The sequence below is a fragment of the Acipenser ruthenus genome, chromosome 25, assembly GCF_902713425.1.
Source record: "Acipenser ruthenus chromosome 25, fAciRut3.2 maternal haplotype, whole genome shotgun sequence".
NCBI classification, from domain to species: domain Eukaryota; kingdom Metazoa; phylum Chordata; class Actinopteri; order Acipenseriformes; family Acipenseridae; genus Acipenser; species Acipenser ruthenus.
Genome location: NC_081213.1, coordinates 9,759,150 through 9,775,290, shown reverse-complemented (window position 1 = coordinate 9,775,290; position 16,141 = coordinate 9,759,150). Strand labels below are relative to the sequence as shown.

Below are 16,141 nucleotides of genomic sequence, written 5' to 3'. Positions count from 1 at the left end.
TTACTATATACAGTGCCTTGCGAAAGTATTCGGCCCCCTTGAACTTTGCGACCTTTTGCCACATTTCAGGCTTCAAACATAAAGATATGAAACTGTAATTTTTTGTGAAGAATCAACAACAAGTGGGACACAATCATGAAGTGGAACGAAATTTATTGGATATTTCAAACTTTTTTAACAAATAAAAAACTGAAAAATTGGGCGTGCAAAATTATTCAGCCCCTTTACTTTCAGTGCAGCAAACTCTCTCCAGAAGTTCAGTGAGGATCTCTGAATGATCCAATGTTGACCTAAATGACTAATGATGATAAATAGAATCCACCTGTGTGTAATCAAGTCTCCGTATAAATGCACCTGCACTGTGATAGTCTCAGAGGTCCGTTTAAAGCGCAGAGAGCATCATGAAGAACAAGGAACACACCAGGCAGGTCCGAGATACTGTTGTGGAGAAGTTTAAAGCCGGATTTGGATACAAAAAGATTTCCCAAGCTTTAAACATCCCAAGGAGCACTGTGCAAGCGATAATATTGAAATGGAAGGAGTATCAGACCACTGCAAATCTACCAAGACCTGGCCGTCCCTCTAAACTTTCAGCTCATACAAGGAGAAGACTGATCAGAGATGCAGCCAAGAGGCCCATGATCACTCTGGATGAACTGCAGAGATCTACAGCTGAGGTGGGAGACTCTGTCCATAGGACAACAATCAGTCGTATACTGCACAAATCTGGCCTTTATGGAAGAGTGGCAAGAAGAAAGCCATTTCTTAAAGATATCCATAAAAAGTGTCGTTTACAGTTTGCCACAAGCCACCTGGGAGACACACCAAACATGTGGAAGAAGGTGCTCTGGTCAGATGAAACCAAAATCGAACTTTTTGGCAACAATGCAAAACGTTATGTTTGGCGTAAAAGCAACACAGCTCATCACCCTGAACACACCATCCCCACTGTCAAACATGGTGGTGGCAGCATCATGGTTTGGGCCTGCTTTTCTTCAGCAGGGACAGGGAAGATGGTTAAAATTGATGGGAAGATGGATGGAGCCAAATACAGGACCATTCTGGAAGAAAACCTGATGGAGTCTGCAAAAGACCTGAGACTGGGACGGAGATTTGTCTTCCAACAAGACAATGATCCAAAACATAAAGCAAAATCTACAATGGAATGGTTCACAAATAAACATATCCAGGTGTTAGAATGGCCAAGTCAAAGTCCAGACCTGAATCCAATCGAGAATCTGTGGAAAGAACTGAAAACTGCTGTTCACAAATGCTCTCCATCCAACCTCACTGAGCTCGAGCTGTTTTGCAAGGAGGAATGGTCAAAAATTTCAGTCTCTCGATGTGCAAAACTGATAGAGACATACCCCAAGCGACTTACAGCTGTAATCGCAGCAAAAGGTGGCGCTACAAAGTATTAACTTAAGGGGGCTGAATAATTTTGCACGCCCAATTTTTCAGTTTTTTATTTGTTAAAAAAGTTTGAAATATCCAATAAATTTCGTTCCACTTCATGATTGTGTCCCACTTGTTGTTGATTCTTCACAAAAAATTACAGTTTCATATCTTTATGTTTGAAGCCTGAAATGTGGCAAAAGGTCGCAAAGTTCAAGGGGGCCGAATACTTTCGCAAGGCACTGTAGTTACATTACAAAAACTAGACAGTATAGCTGCATTGTGATGCCATTTCCATCTGATACAAGCCCTCTAATGCAAAGACATTTCAAAGGGCTGGATCGCATCAATATCAGGGTCTGCTATATATTATAAAGACATTTCAGATGGCTGCATCACATTAATATCAGGGTCTGCTATATATTTTAAAGACATTTCAGATGGCTGTATCAATATCAGGTTCTGCTGTATATTATAAAGACATTTCAGAGGGCTGGATCGCATCAATATCAGGGTCTAGTGCTATATATTATAAAGACATTTCAGAGGGCTGTATCACATCAATATCGGGGTCTAGGCTATATATTATAAAGACATTTCAGAGGGCTGGATCGCATCAATATCAGGGTCTGCTATATATTATAAAGACATTTCAGATGGCTGTATCAATATCAGGTTCTGCTGTATATTATAAAGACATTTCAGAGGGCTGTGTCACATCAATATCAGGGTCTGCTATATATTATAAAGACATTTCAGAGGGCTGTATCAATATCAGGGTCTGCTATATATTATAAAGTCTCCTATACATAGTGAAAGCTTGTTAATACATTACTTTGCTCAATTGTAAATCAATTGTTAATTATTATTAACTACAGTTCTGCTGTCAAATCTCATGAGGTCTGTACTGAACTCTCATAAGATCGTTACACCCTGTAGTTTATAGGAAAAGGAATAGTTAACCATGTATTGCAGTAATGATAATACTACTAATAATAATAATAGTTTTTATTTCTCTCTTTTTTTATTACCTAGATCCCTGCATCAGCTTTCTGGACTCCCAAGCCATGAAGAAGGACAGAAAGCCAAAAACCAGGGCGTGCACCCCCCTCCCCAGGGCATGCACCCCCCTCCCCAGCCTGGAGCGGAGCCCCGAGGGGGGCTGCAACTCCCTCAACCCACCAAAGAGTCCCGAGCTGGCCTGCCAGGGAAGCTGGACCGACCAGCAGTCTCTGCTCCCTCCAGAGGGGTTCAACGGAGACCCTTGCCCTTTACCCTTGCCCTCTAGCCCCCCGGGAATGCCTGACAGCCCCGACCCCTGCCTGTTGTACGGGATTAAACAACCCCCAGCTAGGGGGCACCCCTCTTCTTTAGATCAGCTAGAAGCATTTGTGGAAACCCAGGAGACAGTGGAGGTGCTAGAAGAGAAGCAGGACAGAGAGCTAAAGAGCTTCCCCACCTCGGCTCTGCTGTCCTCGGGCAGGAGCAGCATGGACAGCATCCTGACACTGCTGCAGAGGAAGTGCGGGAACGGGAGAATCAACCTGTGCCCTGTGGTGCAGCTCATAGACATCACCAAGGACCTGGGCAGGCTCTCCAGGGGCCTGCAGACCAGCAGCGTGAGACTGGACTGCGGGAGCTGGAGTGAGGGGGGCAGCGGTGGGGAGGAGCTGCTGGGAGAGAGTGGAGGGGAGAGCACAGAACTGCTCTACAGCTTCCACTCCACACCCTCGCTGGCCAACGGCATCCGCAGCCCTGGGGAGAGGCTGCACAAGAGACCCAGGATCGGGCCCAAAGGACGGAGGCAGCACCTGCTTCAATGGCAGCTTGAACTCCAGAAGCCAACTGAGATAGAACGACCCCCGCAGAGCGAGGGACCCAAGACATCCCCAGAACCAGAACCAGAACCAGAGCCAGAAGCAGAGCCAGCAAGGGTAGCACAGGATCCTTCCCCAGTCCGTTTAGAAGTGCCCAGTGAGATCCAAGCCCCTCCTGAGCCTCTCCCGTACAAGTTGCCCCTTTCCCCAGCCACCAGCCAGCAGGTCACCCCAGAATGCCATCCCAATACTGCTGTTACCACCACACCTAGCACTGCTGCCCCTGCAGAAACAGTCAGCACCCCCCCAGAGAGCCAGCAGAGCTCCACAGAGAGGGGGCAGAATCCCTCCGCCTCGACCCCCGACCGAGAGAGGAAGTACGCGCTCAGGAGCTCAGACAGGCCAAAGATCCCGTGCCATCTGAGGAAATCCTCACGGCTGAGACGGGCATTGGAAGAGGTTCACAAGGACATTAAGGAGACAACCCCCAAAGAGGAGTCTGTAGAAACCCCGGAAAAGACTCCCAAACCCAAGGAGGTTGAAGCAGCAGGAGAAAAGGAGGAGGTGTGCGAGGAGAAGCCCCCGGGATTGGAAAGCTTTGAGGCTCTCCCCAGGTTTCCTACGCCGAGTGAAGGGGCTGTGAGGGAAGGGTCCTCGACTGCCCGAGGCAGGCGGAAAGGAAAGTGCGTGGGCATCCGGAAGATTGTGGTGAAGGTCGCCCGCATCCCAGTGAACATGAGCCGGCGCCACAAGAGCTACAAGATCTCGTCCATGGAGACCCCCGCGCAGCAGGACAGGGCTGGGGAAACAGAGGGCGGGGAGGGACCCCAGCGGGAGCCCACAGCGTTACTGAAAATGAAAAACAATGGCAAGAATGTGATGGTGATGTTCCCCCCGGGGAAGCTGCCAGTGATCCTGAAGAGGCGGCGTGGGCGTCCACCCAAACAGGTCCCGCCCGAGCAGTCAGACCCCAAAGAGGTCAAGACCGAGGAGGGGAAGAAGCCACGGCGTCGCCGCAGGGTCAAGCTGCCCTCTCCTCAGCCCTCCTATGCAAATGACACCAACGACGCCAAGACCGACTACGGAGACGTCCTCTCCAAACTGGCCTTCCTCAACCGGGAGCCGCCCACCACCGGCCGCTGCTCCCCTCCTCGCTGCTCCACCCCCAGCGAGCCGGAGACCCTTCAGCAGCCCCTCGACACCCCCAACATCTCCTCCCTGCTGCAGAGGCTGCAAGGCTTCCGTCGGCGAGGAGGCAGGGCGGGCTGCATGGGAGGAAGAGGGGGGCTGGCTGGGTCTGCCGAGTCCTTCAAGAGATCTTTCAGTGACTTCTTCGAGACTATTGGGAAAAAGCGGAAAACGCCGACCTCCGACCCTGATCACCCCCGCAAGAGGGGCAAGGCTGCGATGGGGGACCCCAGCAGCATTCCTTCAGCAGAGAAAGTGTTTCGCAAGAGGCGCCCTCGAAAGAACGGATTCCTGAAGGAGCCTGGAGCACACCAGGATTCGGAGTGGGCCAGCGGGAATGGCTGGGCTTCCAGAGCAGATGGGCGGGCAAGCCAAGCGGACTTCGGATACCAAAAAGTGGCTTTGCCTCGGGGCTTTGCGCCATGCGATCCTGGGAAAGTAGGCTACTACCCGTCTCAAGCTCAAGGCAACCCCGAATCTCAAGGGCTGTGCGCAGGGTATTTCCGCTCCCTCCTGGACTCCGATGACTCTTCCGACTTGCTGGATTGCTCTTTGTCTTCATCGTCAGGAGCATCGGGACGCGCTGAATCCCGCAAGGTTCCCGGGTGTTATGAAACTGGGAACCCCACACAGAGCCAGCGGTGGTGTCCTGGCTACCCCAAGAGGGGCCCCAAAGCCAGCCCATCAAACTGTGAAGGCCCATCCCAGACCTCCAACCCGCCAAGGCCTCCCTATTCACATGGTGGCAACTACAATCTCTCTCAAACCTCGCCTACGTCCTTCCAGAAGCTCGTTCCACCACTCTCCCTCTCCAGGTCCCCCAGCTCCCCACACCCCTCTGGAAGTTTCCCCCAGTACAGTGGCTATGGCTCTGGGTCCCAGTCTAATCTCCAGCCATTGAAGCAGTATGAGGGCCAGAGGACAGCTGACTGCAGCTTCCCATACGCTGGCAGTGGCAACAGCAAGGCTCTCCAGGCATCCCCAAGCAGCTCTTCTCATGTCGGCTACTCCGGCCACCAAGGCACCAATCCTTTGGGCAAGTCCTTGTATGGTGGCTTCCCAAGCCCTGGGGCAGCATCTCCTGGTAGCTTCATGCTGACGAAGAACACGGCCAACTCCTTCCCCTTGTCTCCCGAAAGTTGCAGGCAGTACTCCCAGTGGGGGCACCGGCCCAGCTACCCAGGGAGTGGGAACACGGAGGCTTTCGGGCTGCAGTACCTCAGTTCTTTCGACTACAGCGCCTGCACCGAGCCCAAGGACATCCTGGATATCTCCAACTACACGCCTCAGAAGGCCAAGCAGCGCTCCTTCTCAGAGACCTTCTCAGAGTCCTCTTCGGACAGCTCTCACTTTGGGCAGCCGGGGGCGGCTGGGTCTTGCAAGCTGCAGGACCACCCTGCCTCTGGCGAGGGACAGTCCAGCCTGTCCAGCCTGGAGAAGCTGATGATGGACTGGAATGAGAGCTCCTCAGGCCCCTCCTACAGCTGGAACCAGAGCGTCCTCTTCCAGGGGGGTTCCAAACCTGGGCGGGGGAGGCGGAAAAGGACTGATGCCCAGGGAGAGAGCTGCCTTCTGGGCTTCCCACCAGTCTCCACTCCCTCCAGCTCATCTTCTCCCATTCCCGGTACCAAAAGGAGCGCCACTGGGGCCAGGCAGCCCAGGGGGTCTCGTGGAGCCTTCCCTTCCTGCAGACGGGACCGTGCCGCTCTGGTGAAGCCCAAGGCTCAGAAACCAGCCGCCCAGGCTTCAGCAATGCCCCTCTACCAGGACAGCCCAAACCTCGTGGTGGACTATTACAGTGGAGACAGCAGTAGCATGTCCCCTCTGTCTTCGCAGTCCCAAAGCATGGCCCTGGGGGAGAGGGAGCAGTGCGGATACTCCAGCCCCTACTCCGTCAACCCCCCCACCCCCTCCTCCTCAGAGGACAAGTTTCTGCAGATGTTCCACAGCGAGGCCGCCTGTCTCTCCCCGGTCGTGGGCTTACAGCCCGACCCCAAGCCCTTCCATGCAGCCCCTACCAAACCTCTGCACCCGTACGCAGGGCCTCCAAAGGCCTTTTCCCCCAGCTGCTCCCTAACCCTAGCCTTCAACAAGGACAACCCCCTGCCCTGTGACTTCCGAAGGCTCCTGCCTTGCGCTGCTCAGAGTCCCCACCGAGCCAGCAAGGACCTCCCTGGATCCCAGTATGACTCCCCCACCTACAGCAGCTCCTCTTACTGGTACCAGCAGCCAGGCGGCTCCTTGTCTGGCAGCCCACACCACTACGACAAGCGGGAGGAGTTTGTGGAACGGACCGGTGCAGCAGGTAGTCCGCAGATCCTCAATCCCATCTCCCTGGGCAGGACAGAGAAAGAGAAGGAGGTTGAGAACGAGGCCCTGGAGATGGTAAAGCTACAGAGGCCAGCTGCTGCTGCTACCACCCACTCCTCCTCCTCTTATCCCCCCGCTCTGGAACTGAACTCCCATCCGTCTGCTAGTGAGCCCGGCTTCCACCTGCCGCCGGAGAGTTTCCAGCACCGCTACCCCCCTCTCCAGAGCCAGGGGCAGACCAGTCTGTGGCCCCCTCCTCACAGAGGGGTCCTCAGCCACCTGCTGGACCAGCACACGGAGGACTTGTTCACCGTCACCAGCCTATAGGGACTGGGGAGGGAGGGTGGCACCGCTGCAGGGAAGCCAAGGCTTTGTTTATAGGTATGAGAATCACCTGGCCGTGCGCGCGAGAGCTGCACTGCTGAGCTTTCACTGTCCAGGTCTCAGAAAGATGAACTATAGAAAGGGTCTATTCAATGGATCTGTAAAGTGACGGATCTAAATGACCACCTTTAAATCATTACAAGGGGGCTTTGTGAGAATCTCCAACAGTGTGCGTGTGTCTCTAGTGTTTTTTTTTATTGTATTTAAAAGTTATTGAAATGTGAGGTTCGTTTAAATGTAATATATAAACGGTGGCATTTCTTTTAGACCCCTCACTGGTAAGATCACTTGTATAGACCCCAAACTGTTTAACTATACAGGAAGAAAGATAACCTGTAAGATCATGTGCTAGCGAGTTAAGAAGCACGATGATGTTTGCTGTTGAATTATTCAGGGTGTTTTTGGTGCTGTGTTGTTTCTTGCCTGTAGGATAAATACATAAAGGATAGAACGGTATCCTTGTAATCCACAGCCCTGGACCTGGGACGCTGCTGGAGTGCAGTGCAGATATTGGTGAATCTAAATCCAGGTTCCTGTAACTCTATAGTAAAGTCATCGTAGCAAACAGAACCATTCCACGACTCTTCATAATTTTGCACTTCTGTAAGCGACTGTACACACAGCTTTAAAAGACCCACATATTGTAGCAAACGTGTATTTTAATTTTAAAACATGATCTCTGGTTACTTTAGCTGAAGGAAGCTGTGTTTCTGGCTCTTTTTCTTGGGTATCTGTTTGCCCTCCCCAGGTCATTTCCTCTTAGCAGTGTCTCCTGGGTCATGTTACTGGCTGCCATGTCAGTCAATAGGGGAAGCAGCTGATTCTTACACAGCTCTAGCCAAACGTTTTGCATCACCCGAAGAATGAACTCATTTTGCTTTATAAAGTCGAATGAAACCTGCTGAATAATGTTACCTTAACATATTGAATTACACACCGCTTTGTGGTTTTCCATATACTTCAAGATAAACTGGCAAAAAAATAAAAATCTAACATGAAATACTGTACTACTATTATGGCTTCCGGTAGACTTTTGCAATACATTCTGTAGTTTCTTTGATTACATTCTGTTAAATAAAAGATCTAAATTATGGTCATATAGTTTTTTTTAATTATTTGTTTATTTAGTAGACTATGCATCAGCTGCAGAGTCACTTACAATTACATCTCACCTGAAAGACAGAGCACAAGGAGGTTAAGTGACTTGCTCAGGGTCACACAATGAGTCAGTGGCTGAGGTGGGATTTGAACCGGGGACCTCCTAGTTACAAGCCTGTTTCTTTAACCACTGGACCACACAGCCTGAAATTACATCTCAATCCATAAGTTGTAGGTGATGCAAACTGTTTGTCCACAGCTGTAGACAGGAACGATGGCAGTGAAGAGGCGGGGACAGTTTCACTCTGCAGGTGAAAGTACAAGACAGTCAAAAAGCATGGCTTCCACCAAGAGTTTATCCCAAACATCATGTCTGAAATGGAAACCCATGCTTGTGTGACAGGTGTTTCTTTCAGAACTGCACGTTTGAGACCTATTTAATAATTCCTTCGCCGTGCAGATCTATTTTTCTGAACTATGTTGTGAGCTGCAGGGGGTGATTCACTGCCCCCCTTGTTAACAATGTCACGTTTAGTACGAATCAGATCTCATGGTAATAAACAGCAGACTGAAGACAACAGGCTGAAGTGGGTTCAGATTGATGCAAAGTAGGGAAATGACCAGTTGCAAATATTTGCATTTAAGCAGCCGTGCAGAATGGAAGCCCAGTGTTCAACAAGCGCTTCGATAAAGGTTGTTATAAAAGGGTTTGCTGCACAGTGTAATAATCAGGTGTTTGGATTAAACTATAAGGTCATTAATTCATGAAATAAAAATAAAGTGAATATAAAGACCAGACAGCACAGCAGGAAGAACCCGCTGCAACTTCAACTAAAAGCAAAACCAAGTTACAAACCGAAAATGTCACTGTGCTCGAAACAGATCCTTGTATAATCTACATATTACTAATATTCAATTCCGTACCCGTTTCAAATTCTCTGTCATTCTTTACCATTCCTTTCAATCACTGTTCGCCCTGCTTTCTAACGACTGTAGCAAGCAGATCTTCTCAAAAGATTGTGAGGTGGGGAAGCATAATAGTGCTGCCCTGAAGCCCATACGTGAAGCATTGAGCACTGACGCGTGTGCAGCACGGACATGCATCCCCAACATCAGCTTGAGGAGTCTTTTCAGAAGCAACCAATAGTAAGCCTGGTAGACAAAGAGACGATAGAGAATCATACAGCAAACACACAGTACAGTATTGAACGGGTAACATCTTAGGGAAGGTGCATGTGCAGTAGAATATAATTCTGTTTTTTCGGTTTTTATTCATTTCATTTTACAGTGATTATTTTTAGCTATTTTTTTAGTTTTATGTAAGTCGTTTATTTTTCAGGGCTTTCACTTTTGATATACTGTATGAAATTATTGTTTTCGGTTACTTTCCAAAATGCTTGGGCACTTTTTCTTCTGTCACAATATGTATAGTACCTGGACAGTACTTGCACACTTAAGCTGTACCTTCTTTCCTTTGCTGTCTTCCACAATGAAATCCCTACGGTCACGGGCACATTCTTCTGGGGTTTTTTGTTCGTAGGCATTTTTTTACATTTTGCTACAACTTGCAATTCTGTTTTAAATCTTCCGTATTTTAACTAATACAACTTTAAATCCTGTAAACAAGCCTTCATTCTCGTCTCCAATAGAGATGTAGGAATGTGCTGTCACTCAGTAGATGAGTTGGGTTTAAAGCAGGGGTCTCCAATCCTGCTCCTGGAGGGCCGCTGTCCCTCCTGGTTTTTGTTCCAACTATACCCTAAATTAATTAATTGGACCGATTAAGCTTCTAATAAGTAATTTAGGGGGCAGTTGGAACAAAACCCAGGAGGGACAGCGGCCCTCCAGGACCAGGATTGGAGACCCCTGGTTTGAAGTATTCAGAATTGACTGTACACCAATTTAATTTTTTTTGTATGGGGGGTGTTTTATTGTTTTTTATCGGTTAAAAACGAAAGTCAGAAGCCCTAAATATAATGAAGTGCTTTAAACCTGAAAGAGCGTCCTCTGATTAGTAACTGAGGGTACTGGTGGAATAAGACCATCCTTGTTCCTAATAAAGTGGCCACCCGGCGAAGATCATGCAGATTGAAATACAGGTGCTCCTGTCTACTGGGTCCCTAGAATGGAATCTGACATGGGATACATTTTCTTTATCAGTTCAGTGGGATCACATGAGTGGGATGACATGCTTACTGGGACTGGTCTCCAATGTGTCGTCACTTCCAGTCCAATCCAGTGGTGTGCTGCTGAAATTCAGCACGGAGCTGCGTGTTGGGAGTTCAGACAATACTGCCATCTGTACGTGTTTTAAAACCATTTAAAATGTCTGAAATCATTTCACATTTCTATTGTTGTTTTGATTTAGACTCCAAAAAAGAATCATTGAATTAATGGATTTAATATAAAACCTGTACAAATGTTATTGCTATTTATTGTACAAGTATACTTGTGGTATTAGAGAATACTGAATGATCGTTAAGCTCTAAAGTGATAATATCGCTGATGATTGGTTAACACTGTAAAACCACATGAATGCAGTGACAAATAAACAATTACTAGCAATTACTAAAAAAAAAAAGCTGCTCCCCAAGTTTGCATTTTTACAATGCCATCTGGAGATGGAAGCTGCATGGCTGCCCACCAGACTGATTCCTGGTCCCAGGTTACAGCGAGTGTTTCAAAGACATTCGTGACGAGCTCTAGAGATAATGAGTGAAACACTCCTGGGGTTCAGTCCCTCCCCAGCCATGAAGACCAAGCTCCCTTCTAAACACATGAAGAGCCCTCAGTGTACCCTCGCTCTCATGCGCTGCTTGCATGGAAGGAGGGTTTGTTACTGGAGGAAGGAATCATGAGTAACGCACTGAAAGCATGACCCGAAACACCAAAAACAACACAGTTTCAATGTTGCCGTTTATGTTCTGATTTGTAAATGTTGTATCTCTTATCGGCACTAGTGTCATTGTCACTGAAGAAGTGCAGTCCAAGACTTCTCTTGTCACGGCTGCTTCTGTGTGCTCAACACATTTTGTTTACAGGGTATGCAGGTTTAGTACAGAGTTATAGCTATGTAATGACTTCCTTTGCTGTAGGTCACATGGTATGAGTGGAGTCAGTCTGCACAGGAAGTGACTGGGTAGCGTGAAACAAGATCTTTAAAAAATATATATATATGTTGTGTTATATTTACAGTAAAATAACAAGCAACACATCAATAGATAATGTTGCTAGTGCAAATAAGAGGTAAGAAATTGATTTTAAAGCCCAATAATAAAACAAGCTAGGACTGCTTTTTGAAATATGTGTAACATTTTGGACTTCTTTAAAGCTGTAGCCCACAATTAAACACGGCACAGACAGCAGACTCCAATGCATTTCTGTATCTCTCTCTCTCTTGCAGGTGTAATTTATCAGAGACTTCTGCAGAACACTTTTTTTTTTTACCTGTTTTTTTTTTTTTTTTTTAATTTAAGCCTGACGAAGGTTATTACATTTGTGGGAGTTTTTTTGTTTCTGTTTTTTTTAATAACGAAAGGAAACTTGAACTTTGTCAAAGAACACGCATCTCGGACGGTCCCTAGCAGAGACAATCAAACAGAAAACAAAACAAGAAGTGACGGGGTGGACTGGAACGCAGTGCAGGCAGCTAAAGTACCTTGGATTGGATCGCAGTGGAAAGACAAGAGGTTCAGGGAATTTCAAAACCACAATCCTCTGGGCTCTCTTCTTCTCTCCTGAGTGATTCAGCAAAGCAGGTCCACCATTCACAGGGAGGTCAGTACCAGACACCAGCCAGAACTTCAAAACGCTCAATCACAGTACAACTATAAGAGACTGAAGCCCAATTCGCACAGGACTGAAAATCACCTCACCAGGTGGATTCTGAATTTGTACATTATGACATCGGTGAAATTGAGTCTTCTGCTAACCACCCATTTCTTTTTATCCCAGACAGTTTTCTCAGAGGTCCTCCGATTTGTGTTTTACAGGATATCGGGACCTGTCAAATTACAAACTCAGGCGTCCTGTGTCTTTTTACTCCTGTGCGAGTTGACCATGTCAGTGTTATGTTAGGACTGATATAAGCATATTAAAATTGATACGATCTGTCCTGAAATTCTACAGTTCAGTAAAACACTTTGATTGGGCATAACCAAATTGGGGTTGGGCACAAAAATACAAAACATAATTGTCGATGCTTTGAATGATGCATTTGAATATATATATGAAAATGCAGATCACTCAAGCGATGAAATGGTTATTCTAGCCTTTGAAAAAGAAAGTACAACGTTTTGTAAAATGATCAAAGGGGAGACGCACTGAACCTGTGTTTTACTAGACAACAGTTAGAAAATGAACCCTGCTTTTCTCGCCTCACCGCTACAGCCCATTTCCACGCCCCCAGGACTCTCCCTGTACGAGTGTGATTGGAGCCACGCCCCCAGGACTCTCCCTGTAGGAGTGTGATTGGAGCCACGCCCCCAGGACTCTTCCTGTATGAGTGTGATTGGAGCCACGCCCCCAGGACTCTACCTGTATGAGTGTGATTGGAGCCACGCCCTCAGGACTCTCCCTGTAGGAGTGTGATTGGAGCCACGCCCCCAGGACTCTCCCTGTAGGAGTGTGATTGGAGCCACGCCCCCAGGACTCTCCCTGTAGGATTGTGATTGGAGCCACGCCCCCAGGACTCTCCCTGTATGAGTGTGATTGGAGCCACGCCCCCAGGACTCTCCCTGTATGAGTGTGATTGGAGCCACGCCCCCAGGACTCTCCCTGTATGAGTGTGATTGGAGCCACGCCCCCAGGACTCTCCCTATATGAGTGTGATTGGAGCCACGCCCCCAGGACTCTCCCTGCGCTCCTCAGCTGCCTCTAATTTTCTCAGGGTCGCTGTCTTGTATTGGGGATGGCAGTCTGCACTGCAATATGTCTCCCATAACGGTTGATAGAGAGCCATCTCCTCTGAGCCTGTTCCTCGTCAGATATCCCTCATTGTAGTCCTCTTGAATACAGACGTACCTACCGCTGTCAGCCCCTGTCAGACTGACTGTCTCGCAGTTCACTTGGGACTGACAGTGGCTAGCAGCAGGGTTTCACACGGGTCTCAGGTTTATTCTTACTCTGGGTAATAGGAGAGGCTATACTCTAGTGTTATGTTTTTACATTTCTAATCGACTTTATTTGAAATGATGTCTAATAGTGTAATTTGTAATTGTAATCTGAGACGTGTCCAGTTCATTGACTACACCAATTTAATTTACAGTAATAAACAGCTACATCTGAAATATGTACAAAGTGGAACAATGGGATTGCCACCCTCTGCGTTTATTACGTTTCCAAATTGAGTGTTAAATACATTAGTTATAATTATCACTTAAATAAAACAATACGTGTTCTGGGATGGAGACAAGAGTGGTGGGTGAAAACTAACTTGAAATATTGCAAATCATAAGCTCCATTCTGGAAGGAGCGACTTTATGGACAGAGTGAGATATTTCCAATTGTTGATGCAGCTGGTGTCTGTTTCGTTGAAGTTGTGCAGCTCTATGCAGTGTGTGTTCAATCATTTACCGGAAGCAAACTAAACCGTCTGCCAGGTTCCTGATGCAGTGTAACAGGCAGTGCGTCAATAAGGCAAACGATTGCTGTGTTTATATTGATGGGGGAAGAAAAACACAAAACTATTTTGAAATATTGGAAGCCTAATGAGGCTCAGTTCTGGAAAGAGTTCCTTTTATTGTGCATCAGCCTGTGCTGGGAAATAGAAACGCATGTGGGTTACAGAACATAGTGTGCAAAGCTGGAAGGGTAACATAAGAATAACAACATGTAATAACAAGAGAGAATACAAATGCATGGGAAGAATAAGGTGGGCAACCCTGTGTGGAAACGCACACGCACTGTTAATATACAGGCCCCTGGCTTGAGCTTTTGTTTCTTTTGTATTTCAGCTGTGCAGCACTCACTGTCTCCTCTGAAGAGTCGGAACACCGCGGAGCAGCGGCCCTGCAGCCCCTTCCTCCTCCTCCTCCTCCTCCTCCTCCTCCTCCTCCTCTGTCTGTATGCCCTGTGACAGCGGATGCTGCTGTTGTACACATACAGAGTTGTGGACTACGGTTCATGTCATACCAGCATATGTAAATATACTTTAAAAAATGACAAGAAATGGTTATTATAAATATGCACTGAAATGTTTATTTACGTGACAAAAGCAAATCTATGGAAAGGGTTATTCTTGACGTATTTATTGTACAGCTGGTTTTCTTTGAGACTGTGTATTGCACATTGCATTCTATTCATCAGGTGGACTTTTGTGATGTGATTTTTATGGCATGATTTGTTTTTATTTTTTATTTTTCAAACAAACGAAAAGAAGAAAAAAAAACGAATGCCGTGCGCAGCCCAAAGAAATGGATTTCTGTGTTTGTTTTGTTCTTGTTTTGAGATGGATTTCACTTGCAGAGTGGCCCCTTTCCTCTCCTGCGGTCTCTGTTTCATGGTCTGAACAGCGCTGGCTCTCCATACAGCAGCCCCTTGAACTCTGTGTCAAACCTGCTCATTTACTGACTATGTGGCACGGGCTTCAGATATCAAGGGTGTGTTAACTATTCCGGCTGTTTGGATTCACTTTGTACCATTTTCTGTTTCCGTTGTCAAATCCTGCTAACATTTGTGAAGTCCCCTGTGGTTTCTATAGAGCTCTCCGAATCCAGTCTAACCTCCAAGTGCAGCCACGAGCCTGGCCCTGCAACACGCTGATGTAAGGAATACAGCAGTAAGAAATATCACAGAACAGATGTGATGTTTCTTCCATCCTCTAGGGAAGGGTGTTGCAGGGGGGCAGGTTAAAGGTTACACTTCGTGTACCAGATGTACTTGGAGATTAGACATGATTCTGAGAGATGGGCTTTAATTAAACTGCTTCGTTTTAAAAATGTACCAGAAAATGCTCCAAAGGGAATGAACAGGAATGCATTAGTGACGGTAACTGTATCTCTTACCCATATTGAGTCACTCTTTAAAAGTACAAACCAGGGCTCCTGAGTGGCGCATCCGGTAAAGGCGCTCCGCATGGAGTGCAGGATGTGCCCTATAGTCTGGATGTCGCCGGTTCGAGTCCAGGTTATTCTTTTGCCGACCAAGGACGGGAGCTCCCAGGGGGCGGCGCTCAATTGGCCGAGCGCCACCCGGGGGGGGGGGGCGGGGTTATGTCGGCCAGGGCATCCTCAGTTCACCATGCACCAGCGACCACTGTGGTCTGGCCAGGGGTGGTAGCGGTGAGCTGAGCCTAAAAATAATTGGCTATTCTAAATTGGGAGAAAATTATAAAAAAATAAATAAAATTGGCGACTACTAAATTTAAAAATAAATAAATAAAAGTACAAACCAAGATAGTCACTTTGGAAAGCTTGAAAAGTCCTTGTTTGTACCCCACTCGATGGAACCTGATTTAGGGTTAGGGTTACAAGCTGAGGAGTGTTTTTTCAAGGTAGTGTTTAACCTTCAAAGGGTCCTTAACAAAAAACCCTTAATAAAGTCCTTAAAGAGTTTTATGAAAAGGGCCCATCCATTCATTACAGCCCCTCAAATGCCCAATGTGTTGAACTCTGCTGCATCTTTCGAAGCGTTCTTCTGGGTGTAATGATTTCAACACAAACCCAGTGGAAATGCTCTGCCATGGAGCAGGTCATTAGTTTGAGTGCGTCGTCGTGGAGATCCCTCGCTGTTTTGAGCATTGTCACAGCGCCCCCTGTCTGTTGTATGAAGCAGTTCTTTGCTTTCTCAGTAGAGTTGAAAAGCTCAGGGTCAGATTTTGGTCGACCTTCTCTTTCTTTCTGAACTCTCAATGTATCGTACAGTGATTTGTGTGATGGGATATTGTATTGTCTGTTACATATCATAACCTGTCGTGCATATATTTAAATACACATCCAATTCAGACCATT

General features: G+C 47.2%; 1 protein-coding gene across 5 annotated transcripts in view; it reads left to right on the top strand.

Annotated features, from left to right (window-relative positions):
* Positions 1–16,141, top strand: part of LOC117414017 (transcription factor Gibbin) — a 73,320-nt gene extending 57,179 nt beyond the window's left edge. For 3 of the 5 annotated variants that reach the window (XM_034906318.2, XM_034906317.2, XM_034906319.2), the window contains 2 exons: positions 2,431–11,969; positions 14,147–16,141. In XM_034906318.2, the coding sequence (XP_034762209.2) occupies positions 2,463–7,037 (4,575 nt within the window). In that variant the 5' untranslated portion in view covers positions 2,431–2,462 and the 3' untranslated portion in view covers positions 7,038–11,969; positions 14,147–16,141. Of the gene's footprint in view, positions 1–2,430; positions 11,970–12,581 lie in introns of all 5 variants that reach the window. The other 2 variants (XM_058999480.1, XM_058999481.1) reach the window with 2 other exon arrangements.